The sequence below is a fragment of the Glycine max genome, chromosome 11 (genome assembly GCF_000004515.6).
Source record: "Glycine max cultivar Williams 82 chromosome 11, Glycine_max_v4.0, whole genome shotgun sequence".
NCBI lineage: Eukaryota > Viridiplantae > Streptophyta > Magnoliopsida > Fabales > Fabaceae > Glycine > Glycine max.
Window position 1 is genome coordinate 9,671,397 of NC_038247.2, and position 12,290 is coordinate 9,683,686.

At 31.8% G+C, this 12,290-nt stretch overlaps 1 protein-coding gene and 1 non-coding gene across 2 annotated transcripts; one reads left to right on the plus strand and one right to left on the minus strand.

Annotated features, from left to right (window-relative positions):
* The first annotated feature begins 4,936 nt into the window (after nucleotides 1-4,936).
* On the plus strand, nucleotides 4,937-8,723 carry LOC100816264 (serine/threonine-protein kinase-like protein ACR4). The gene has a single exon (XM_041006710.1). The coding sequence runs from the start codon at nucleotides 5,719-5,721 to the stop codon at nucleotides 8,467-8,469; it is 2,751 nt and encodes a 916-aa protein (XP_040862644.1). The 5' UTR covers nucleotides 4,937-5,718; the 3' UTR covers nucleotides 8,470-8,723.
* Nucleotides 8,724-9,283: 560 nt separating this feature from the next.
* On the minus strand, nucleotides 9,284-9,355 carry TRNAT-UGU (transfer RNA threonine (anticodon UGU)). Its single transcript has one exon. It is a non-coding gene; the product is annotated as a tRNA-Thr (tRNA).
* Nucleotides 9,356-12,290: the final 2,935 nt, after the last annotated feature.

Sequence of the window (12,290 nt, forward strand, 5' to 3'; positions counted from 1 at the left end):
TGAGGTGGTACATCCAGTATTTTGTTGCAACTAGCGTGGCAATACAACTGAATTTATAAATTATGAATATAGATCCACCTTATACCTTATCGATCTAAAAGAACTAAATTCTAAATTTTGGTGATAATTAATAACATATTCAAGTATCTTTTTTATCCATAAAAATATAAATAAAGAATGAAAGAAATTGTATTATAATAATGAAAAAAAGAAGGAGATAGAAAGCACACTGAAAAGAAATTGAATGGATATTTACAATATTTTGAAGTAGAGTTTGTATAAAAAGTGAAACCATCAATTTGATAATGAAGGGTGAAAACGATAATACAATTTTAATTATAATCAATAACTATAAATATTATTAATTTTAAAACATAATAATAATAATAATGTCTACTATTTTATTATATATAATAATAATGTCTTAGAAAATTTTAATATATATTATTTTACAGTATATAATATTATAAATATTTTTAGTTATTTTGTAAAATATATACTTTAATGTAGCTTATTTTTTTAAAAAAATAAAATTAAGCATAGTCAAATATTATTTAATTTATTATTAATGTGAAAATTATTATTTAAAATAGTATAAAAAATATATAATTAGGGTTAATACATTTAAATGACTATGGATGAACTTAATTAAAAATTATATTTCACAAATAAATCAACTAGTTCAGACTTATTTATTTATTTATTTTACATAAAATTTAATTTTAAAACTTGTATATATAACGGTTTCCTATTAATCTTGTTTAATATGATTCAATAGTGCTTTGATTCATGTAATCATTAAATCTTATTGGTATTCATTGTGTAACTTCAATGAAGTATTAAAATAATCTAAAATATAATTAATTTTTTTTATCATTAAAAAAATTTAGTTTAGAAAGCATAATTTAAAATTGAAAAATATTGTTAACTTTATCATACAATAAATTTTGTAACATATGTTTTTACATATAGCTATTTTTATATAAAATTGAAGAAAATAATATTTATTATTTAATGGTTACATTTATAGTTTTTTTTAAAAATAGTTTATAAAATAAAATGTACAATAAAAAGAATGCAAAAATTCTTATATTTATATTAAGCATTAGTCTTCTATCATTAATTTATATTTATCTAATTAGTTCTAATTTAAATGATTAACATTGAATATAACTATTAATAATTTTATTGTTAAATATATATATATATATATATATATCTAATTTTTTATTTTTTATTTTCATATTATATTATATTATTTTATAACTTTAAAGTCATGAATTTAATTTATTATTTTTCCATAAATATATTTTAAAGTAGCTGATTATAAAAATAAATAAACTTGTACATAGATAGTAATATTAAATTAGTGTAAACTTTTATATTTATTTTATTTAATAATTTTTCCTTCATATTAATTAATATGTAAAATTAAATATTACAAATAATTTAAATTATTATGAATGTGAGAAATTATTAATTTTATTAAAATATATTAATAACTATTGATTAGTGTTACTTTAAAGTAATATAATGATACAAAACTTAAAATGTTTTCTTTTTTTTTTCAAATCACTAATTTTGTTGATAATAGTGTGATGTTGAGAAGGTCAACTTTTACCTATTATAAATAGATAAATGATGTTTTACTTTAGGCAAATCAATTGTTTTCCAATAGTTGCTATGAGTCGTTAATGGAGTTTAGCATCGCAGAATGAGAATGCCACCATCTATGATCAAATCAATGATATCTAATTACAATTCGAAGCTACCTTATGTATGGTAATGATCTGTTTAGTTTGTAATTTTCGATTTACAGCTCATGACTTTATTTGGAAGTAAAAAGAAAACGAAGACAAGAAAATAATAACAAATATAGAGAGAACAATGTAACAAAAGGGGATTTTATATATTCTGATTTCGTCGAAAGAGAAAGTAAAAAAAATCTTTACTTGATCAGACAAAAAAAGAGAAGAAACAAATGAATTATAAACATAACTATTATTCTGCCACCAAAAACACACAACTATTATTCTACATTTGTTAAATAATTGATGCTTTAAATTAAATGAAAATGTTATTAGGGACATTCTAGGTATTTTAATATAACTTACCATCTTTTTTTTAATTTTCTTTGTCACTCGAGCTTGAAACATTTAGAGGTGCGACTCAATTTTCTTCTTCTTTCCAACTCTTTTTAAGTTACAACCAACCGAATAAATATTTACGCCATTTTTTAATCCTGTTCTTTTCTTTCCTTCTCTATAAAACCGAAGTGTTAGATTCATGAAGAGAAGTTGCATGCTTAATGGAAAAAAATTATACATGTGGTTAATCTGGACACACCATTCACAATTTATTATCTTGTTTCTTTTTGAAGTTTATGACGTATATAACATCTGTTTAAAATAATTTAATTAATATCTTCAAATTAAGTAATACAGGATTGTTCCAATTAGTTCCAAATTCTAGTTCTAGGTTGCTATGTTAAATATTTTAAAGAAAAGTTTTATCGCTTATAGTTATCTTATTATCACATGTGAAAGATCTATTTTGTTTATACAAAAATATTTATTTAATTAATTTGTGGTTAGATGCCTAGATTTTATTCATCTAATATTTCAATAGAAAATGATTCATTTTGTTAAAAAATTTCACAACGTCTAAGAGTCGAGACCTATGATAGTTTATAAATACCTTTTTTCTTTTAACCTATCAAGGTGATTTTCAAGGACAAAAATTGTGATAATCCATCGTCCTCCTTAAGTAGAGAAAACACTTGCAAAGACACTTTGACCTCCAAGTTAGGACGTAAGCATTATGGATGTAATAATATATTAAATTTACATTTACCTTTTCCTACATATATTTTTTATACATGACATTTATTGTCATTTATGACAAATTCAACTACTCGTTCATGAGTGATCGACTTCCCTAACTTTTAGGGGTTCTAATTATGGTGAATTGTTTAAATATATGGTACAATTCATTATTGTCATTTCCTATCCTATCTTTTGTTTACCTTTGCCAAATAAGTTAGATGAGGTGTGAGCTGGAGTCAAGTTAGGGAGGGAGTGATATGGATGCAGGAATACACCTTGGTAGTCAGATTAGGTGTGATGGAGTCACAAAGAGGATGACCTATTGACATATTTAGCTAATACATAAGAAGTTATATATGTAATACTATATAGACGAGTTATAAAATTGATTTGGTGATTAAAAAGGAAATTTTGATGATTAAAGGTTAGAGGTTTGAATCTTCCTACTAACATTCTAACAAAAATTAATAAAATAAAATTGATTAATAAAAGAAAATGTATTACCATATAGACTATTTTATTGTTCTCTTATTTTAATGTTGTCTATTTTCGGGCCTTTGGCCCCTCCCAGCATAAAAAATGTTGCCTATTTTTAAAAATTAAAAAGTTAATTAAGCCCAATGTCAATGACAATTTTGGCAAATATATAATGACCCAGATATATGATTAATCAATATTGAAGACTAGTAAGTTCATATTGCAAGATTATCTGCTTATAAAGATCCCCACGAAGCTCTCGTATTTTTTCTTTTTCCATCTTAAGATTATGAAAAAGAGTTATTTTCTATAATTAGTGTTTCAATTTGAGGGAGCAAACAGGTATCTATGAAATAATCAGGCAAGAGGGTTTATTTCACTCTTTATAGGGGGAGACACGATGGCAGCCATACTGTGTAGGCAAGAAGTTTGACTTGTAAAACATGTAATTAGTTTTAATTGCTTGTCTCTTTCCTTTTCTTTTTATAGCTAGGTGTCGATGGTTAATTACACTTGCAAAGTTTAAAGACGTACAAAGGTAATTAAGTAACTCATTATCTATCATTCAAGTCTTACCTCACTCCGTTACCATTAAACTTTGAATTTTTCACTTCAATTTTTCAATGTATCTCTGTTGCGAGCAATTATTGTTGAGTGAAACTAATCATTCATAAAAACGATAGTGTAGAAGGTATTTAGCAAAAATGGAAATATTAATATTTTTTGCAACGCTTAAGTATTAAGATTATAAAAAAAATCCTAAAAAAAGATTATAAAATTTTAAAACTAGTTAAATTCATAAAAAAAGCAAATATTTCATATATACACAAGTATTTGTAAATTTACGTGAAAAGTGAAAAAATATTAATTTTAAATATATATATAAAGATATTTAGAATTTTTAATTAAAGTCTTAAAATAATTCAATTAATAGAATAATGTTTTAATGATTATCATGTAAATGTACATTATATATATATATATATATTTATAATAATGTTATTGATATAGAGTATTTATTGACTTTGTTGATTACTGATTATCGAAAAACTTTAGTTACTTTTATTGAGATTTTTTCCCCTCAACCATATTTTTTCTATTCACAAAATTTGAATTTGAAATCTTAATTAACGAGACTCAATTGAGTAACACCCATAAATTAATTAAAAAATAAACATCTTCTTTAATTAGTTAATTAATTAAATACATGTTGAGTATATGAAAAGGATCTTGAGTTCCATCATTATAAAATACATTCTTAAAAAAATATGAAACTTTTAAGTGTAACTAAGTTTCAAAAGAAAGAAAATAATCTTCATTAATTATGCATACACGAACTCAAAAAGAAAAAGAAATGCATTGGAACTCGATGGCCATGAAAATGGGAGAAAAGGAGCGGAAAATGGGAAGAATTTAAATGGAGGAGGGACCCAAATGAATGGTGTTTTTTGAGGTGGTGATGTGAGGTTTCGTATTGTTCCAACTTCCAAGCCATTAGCCACGCCTGATATATATGCAAAGTAAAATTTGGAATTGGTCGCTAAATATAATATGGACTCACTAGTCACTACACTAGTCCAAGCATGAAAAGATTGAATTGCATTAACTTGCTCATTTATTATTTTCACCAACACTTTGCCTATACGTACAGAAGTAGCAGTTTTGTTTCATTTAATGCACCGTCTCTTCCCTCAGCCTCTTGTCTGCAACAGCAACAATACCCGGCAACCACCCTCAACAATCTTGAGTTTCACTACTTCACCTTCCCTTCTACAACATACCACCATGCCCCAAAATAATGCATTGCAAGAGTTTTTCTTTTTTTCTTTTCAAAATGTGGGTTGACTTTGACTAGCTGATTCAAAGAGCATGCATGGACCATACATAGCTCCAGTTGTTGTTGATCTAGTGAGTTAAAAGTCTCTTTTGTGATGGAAACAGTTGGATTCGGAGCTTAATGGCTTTTCTTTTATTATGACAACTTTTTTTTTATCTCTCTCACCAAGCCAATAAGAAGCATGGGATTTTCTTTCCTATGCATTGCAAGTGAACAGAAGATCTAGCGTAGTTCCTAATGAAGATTCCTGTTTTGCTGGTTATTTTGCACTCCCTACCACTCCTTTTTTTCTCTCTTTTATTTTCTTGCATTGCTAGTTATCCATGGAGTTTGTGAGAAATCTTGAGGTAATTAAAAGTGTCATCATGGTGTTTTAGTTCTTAATTAGATGAAGTTTGCAAGACTTGTTCTTCCCTCTAAACTGCATTAGTCTTACTCTTACCAACCAGTTTTCTCTCTGAGAAGTCAATGGAAGCAAAGCCATAGTCTATGAGCAAACAATTTTGCTATTACTATTGGTGAATTTTCTACATTCTACATTTTTTTTTTATCTGTGTAATACTTTGGTTGCTTTGTGTCATGGGGTTCTCATTAAAACACCAATCAATCTACGGTTTCAATGTGAACCAATGTTTACTTGGGCTTCTACTTGACCTGGTGGTTTTGTCACACTTGTGGTTGCAAGTTACAAGCCTTGGTTCCATGTCATCCATTGCCACCTCTTACGGAGAAAAGGGTTCTGTGTTTTGTGGTTTGAAATCTGATGGCTCTCACACAGTGACATGTTATGGATCAAACTCAGCCATAATCTACGGAACACCAACACATTTTTCATTCCTTGGCCTAACAGCTGGAGAAGGCTTTGTATGTGGTCTTCTAATGGGTTCTAATCAACCATACTGTTGGGGAAGCAGTTCCTACATTGAAATGGGAGTGCCTCAACCTATGATCAAAGGAGCACAGTACCTAGAAATCAGTGCTGGTGATTACCATGTCTGTGGCTTGAGGAAACCTATGACTGGAAGGCACAGGAACGTTTCCTTGGTTGATTGCTGGGGCTACAACATGACCAAGAACTATGTGGTTGGTGGAATGATTCAATCAATCTCAGCAGGTTCTGAATTCAACTGTGGCCTTTTTTCTCAGAACAGGACTGCGTTCTGCTGGGGAGATGAGACTAACAGCCTAGTCATTAGTTTGATTCCACATGACATGAGATTCCGGAAAATTTCAGCTGGGGGGTACCATGTGTGTGGAATCTCAGAAGGGGTGAACTCCAAAACTTTTTGTTGGGGGAGAAGCTTGAACCTTGAGGAAGAAATTTCAGTGTCACATGCAGGTCAAGGAAACGTTGATTTGGCACCAAATGACCCTATGCTTTCTTTAGTGGGAGGGAAGTTCCATGCATGTGGCATTAAGAGCTATGACCGTGGAGTTATTTGTTGGGGATTTATCATCAAACCAAGTTCACCATCTCCTAAAGGGATTAAGGTTTTTGAAGTTGCTGCTGGTGATTACTTTACTTGTGCAGTTCTTGCTGACAAATCTCTTATGCCTTTATGTTGGGGTGTTGGCTTTCCCACTTCTCTTCCTTTAGCTGTTTCACCAGGAATGTGCCAACCTTCTCCATGTGCTCCTGGCTCCTATGCAATTGATAAGCATAAGAGTCTTTGCAAGTCACCGGATTCTCGTGTTTGCATGAGGTGCAGTGGTGCTTGTCCTCCTGAAATGTATCTGAAGAGTGCATGCAATTTGGCATATGATAGAGTGTGTGAATATAACTGTTCCTCTTGTTCTTCATCTGAATGCTTCTTGAACTGCTCCTCTTCATATTCCAATGCTGCTGCTTCTACTGAGAAGAAAAGTGAAAAAATTTGGGCTCTGCAGTTGCCAGTTCTCATTGCTGAGATTGCTTTTGCAGTTTTCGTAGTTAGTATTATGTCAATAACTACGGTTTTATACGTCCGCTACAGGCTAAGAGATTGTGAGTGTTCAAAAGGGTCAGGGGTGAAGAAACTTGGTGGAAATTCTTCCTTCCAAAACGAGAACAAGGTGAGGCCAGACTTGGAGGAACTTAATAAGATCAGAAGGGCTCAAATATTCACCTATGAGGAGCTTGAAACTGCAACCGGTGGATTCAAGGAAGAGTCCATAGTAGGGAAGGGAAGTTTTTCTTGTGTGTTCAAGGGAGTTTTCAAAGATGGGACAGTTGTTGCTGTCAAAAGGGCTATAGTGTCTCCCAACATGCAGAAGAACTCCAAGGAGTTTAACACTGAACTTGACTTGCTCTCAAGGTTGAACCATGCTCATTTGCTCAACCTTCTAGGGTATTGCGAAGAAGGTGAAGAGAGGCTTCTTGTGTATGAGTTCATGGCTCACGGATCTTTGCACCAACACTTGCATGGAACAAACCAAGTGTTGAGAGAGCAACTAGATTGGATAAGAAGGGTCACAATTGCAGTTCAAGCGGCACGTGGAATCGAATACTTGCATGGATATGCTTGCCCTCCAGTGATTCATAGAGACATCAAGTCCTCAAACATTCTCATTGATGAAGAACACAATGCAAGAGTGGCTGATTTTGGTTTATCATTGTTAGGTCCTGCAGACAGTGGTTCCCCTTTGGCTGAACTCCCAGCTGGGACTCTTGGCTATCTTGATCCTGAGTACTATAGGCTTCACTACCTCACAACAAAATCTGATGTCTATAGCTTTGGTGTTCTCCTTTTGGAGATTCTAAGTGGTAGAAAAGCAATTGACATGCAATATGAAGAATGCAACATAGTGGAATGGGCAGTGCCTCTTATCAAATCAGGAGACATAACTGCGATTTCAGACCCGGTTTTAAAGCCTCCTCCTGATCTTGAAGCATTGAAGAGAATAGCAAATGTGGCTTGTAAGTGTGTGAGAATGAGAGGGAAAGAGAGGCCCTCAATGGATAAAGTAACAACAGCTTTGGAGAGAGGTCTTGCACAGTTAATGGGAAGTCCATGCATTGAGCAGCCTATTTTGCCCACTGAGGTGGTTTTGGGAAGCAACAGATTGCACAAGAAGTCATCTCAAAGGTCTTCAAACAGGTCAGTTTCTGAGACTGATGTGGCAGAAACTGAGGACCAAAGGTTTGAGTTTAGAGCACCCTCATGGATAACTTTCCCTAGTGTGGCATCTTCTCAGAGGAGAAAATCATCAGTGTCTGAGGAAGATGTAGATGGGAAGAACAATAATGCAGAAGGGAAGAACTTGGGCAATGTTGATGTTTTGAGAAGCCTTGAGGAAGAGATTGGTCCTGCTTCTCCAAGAGAGAGGATGTTCTTGCAGCACAACTTCTAACCATGTATGTCAAATTTGAAGGAAAAAAACTACTCTGATTTATAGTTCTCATGAGATTGTGGCTTTTGATTTAGATTCTTAGGAATGGAAATGTGGTGCAAAATTGTGAGGTGATTTTCCTCAACAGATGCTGCTACCACTACTAATGTAATGCTGTTTCATGTAACTTTGTTTCTTGAGACTCATCATAGATGCAAGTCTGACAATTATTATTTCAAGGGTTAATAGTAATTTTAGTTCATGAAAAATAGGTTCATCTTTTGTTTTAGTCTCCCACTTTTAAAATTTTGAAGTTTTTTGTTTCCTAGATTTTTGAAATGCAGAAATTTTAGTCAGTAAAATCACAAGTTTGCGTCCCCTGGTAGTGTTAATATATGGAACTAAAGTTTGGGTTATACTGGAACAAAAAGTTACAATGTTAAAAGTCAAGGACTAAGACAAAGATGGTCCCTTTTTCTGGAATTAAAAACGGCATTCACCCTTATTTTAATTTCTATCTTCTAAGAGCTGTGCTTCAGAATCCTAGTGGAGAGCTTTCATTATTTATGCAACTGGGTGTTATGTAGCTATGGTATCGTTTTATTGGCTGTAATTCTGTAAAGTTTATCATCTACGTTAAATTCTCTGATTCATTTGAAACTGAAAGAGTTGGATTATAATCTAATGATTAAATGACAAATTGGATTTTTTCTTAGGGGCAGTACTTTGTGATATTGAGAATTGAGATCACTGAAGAGTCCAAAATAATAGAACTTTATGTAATTTAACACAGAAGTAGGGAAAAAGAACGAAAAACACATTATCATAAAAATAATGCCCTCACGCAGGATCGAACTGCGGACCTTCAGTTTACAAGACTGACGCTCTACCACTGAGCTATAAGGGCAAGTTGAAATTAATCTTGCCAATATAATTGATTAAACTAATTTTAAAAACTTAATACCGTCACTATCAAAGACTTTCAAATGCTCTATGCTTATAAAAAAAATCTCTTGACAAAGTAATAGTTTTATTGTGGTCTGCTCTTGGTTCAGCATTCTTTTTCTTTCATGTGTATTTCTTCTTAAGTTAAAGATAATATTAACGTCGTTAATATGTTTCTTTCTTTTTATCCAAGAGGTATTGACCAATTTTATCAAGATATCTTAATATTAATCATTTACATTTTCTTGTTCGAAATTTTTCTTCTTATTGGCTTGATATTAAGGATCTTAATATATTTTTGTTCTCTTTCTAAATTAAGATTATTTAGTCTTGTAGAAATCTAGCCATATTTTAATCTTTGTTAGCGTTTTATGTGCTGGGAGTATCTCTTGACAAAAATTTAAACTAAATCGATGGATTGACTATCTTTTCTTCTTTTTATTTCCATGACCACTTAATTTAGAGGTTGATTAGTGACTTAGCATCTATCAGTGATAAACTTAACACTAATATTTCTAAACTTCTACTAGAAACCAAGTTAATACCAAATTCTAAGCCTCTTCTATTGCTTAGGCTCTCATGCCAAAAGAGTGACAAATAATTATTAGTAAGAGAGTCATATTGAAGAAGATAATAGAGTAGAATTTGAGGATAAGGAAAAAGAATGCAAAATTGATACAATTAAAATTTTGAATAAGAGATAATACAGAAAGGTGTGAAGTGCACTTACAAATTTGAAATAACCAGGTGTGATTGAGATTATTGTTCATGAATTCTTTTTTGAACAATTTTCTTTCTTTTTCGTACCTTCTTATTATTATTCTCCTTGTTAACTCTTAACACTTATTAGGAATACAGTTGAAACGGATAGAATTAAATTTTATAACTCTTAATCTCATTATTAACTATCTCCATCTCTATTTATCTTTTTTTTACTGCAATATCTATTTATCTATGTATATGTAAGCACAAGATAATATATTTAGAGATGAAATTTTAGCACAAAAATAAAGGAAAGAACAATGACACGTAATGTCACTTTTGGTTCATTATTTTATTTTAAAAATAATAAACCACTACAAAAAAAAAAATTAACGGTGACCCATGTAGTCCAAAACTCATCTTCAACAACTTTCCACAAACCTAAAAAAATTATCAAACAAACCAAATCTAGAGAACTAAAAGAATCATCACAACTCCAAATCCACGAAAATCCACAAAGCCATCAAGGGAAAAACAAGATTTAGAGAACACCACAACAAAAAATTTCAATCTTTGAGATAAATAAAGAAGAGGAAAAGGCAAAGGGGTTAGAGAGATCCGATGATGACCATGAAGGGGCGGCGTTGACATAGGAAACTCCATTAGTGTTGGTCATAAGGCTCGCCATCGCACCATCGTTGTCGTCACAACATCGACATTGGATCACCGGCGTTGCATCAGGTCGCGTAGCAGCATCGTCGTCGCACCACCGTCCTCACGGATTCAAGAAGTTGTGGTGGTTCACCACATCAAGGTTGAGCGTTTGTAGAGTGGTGGAACTCGCAAATGAGTTTGGTATTGCAGGCGAAGTTCGCTGCATCAGCACCATGTCGCAAAAGAATGAGAGCAACTTTGTTGCGGAGGTCTCCACAGCATGTTCCACATTGGTGCTTCGTGTGCGTAGGCTCTTATGAGAGTGTTTCACACGATGTAATATGGGTTGGGAAAGTGACAAAATATATGTGATTAGTGCAATAGAGATTGTGACATACCTTGATGTACATATAAATAAGAAAAACATATAAAAATATAAAATTTAATTAAATCAATTTTATTCAAATTATGTAAACAAATCCACGTAGGTAAAAAGATCACATTCTCTTCATTGTTATCAAATAAAACTTATTAAAGATATCCCCGACTCGCAACAAGGTCATCCAAGTTTACAAAAGGAAACAAGTTAAGCACTAGATTAAAATAAAGTAAAATATCATGTTCAGAACATCATGCAATTGAAACAGAAAAACATGTCCCAATGTTACATCCTATCAAAGCATTATGTCCCAGCGTCCTCTAGTACGATGTTCTTTAAAATCATTCACTTAGTCATTTGCTCCCACGAACACAATGTTTGAGATCATCACATGATCCAAACACAAACAACACATAGGGAATGAGTTATCACATTTCTAAATAAAATAAGGATAAACAAATACATAAGCAAAATACATTATAGAAATATTGATCACATAACTCAACTTAATACAATCCATGTTTTTTCACCACTTTATCCTTAAAAATTTATTTTTCAATCATCAATCACATTATACATGAATCATACACTCGACTCAAGATGTAACAACACTCACCAATCTCATAAACAATTCACAGGCGTTATACAATAATTATATTAAGACTCAAGCCTATATGCAATGTGGTACCATGTTAGTGAAAAACAATATTGAGGCACTTAGGAGTACATAACAAGACATACCACACGATGGGTATGTCAAGTCACTCTTACTAAGTAAAATGATAAGGTGACCAGTCAGGGTCACTCTGTTTTACGAAAATGCTCCAACCATATGGGATCAACGTAGACTTAAAGGAACACTCAAACCAAGTTTATTTACCTCCAAGGCCTAGACTTTGAAGAATCTGTTTGGACCTTACCTTCCTAATTTAGGTCTAACCCCTAAAACAACTTTTACACACAAACATTGCTCATGAATTATACAATATCTACAACCTCACACTTGTTTTCAAACACGTTTAACACATTGCGCTACAATTTAACACTTTAGGTTCTTAACTTTGAACCTTACATTTTCCTTTTAACACCTCGCGCATAAATACTTTTCTCAAGGTAAACACGAGTCGGGTTATTGTATAATTTACAACTCACAACTCATATT

What these genes read in the sequence shown, in the direction of transcription:
- LOC100816264 (XM_041006710.1), top strand. Translation starts at nt 5,719, where the DNA reads ATGGGGTTCTCATTAAAACACCAATCAATCTACGGTTTCAATGTGAAC.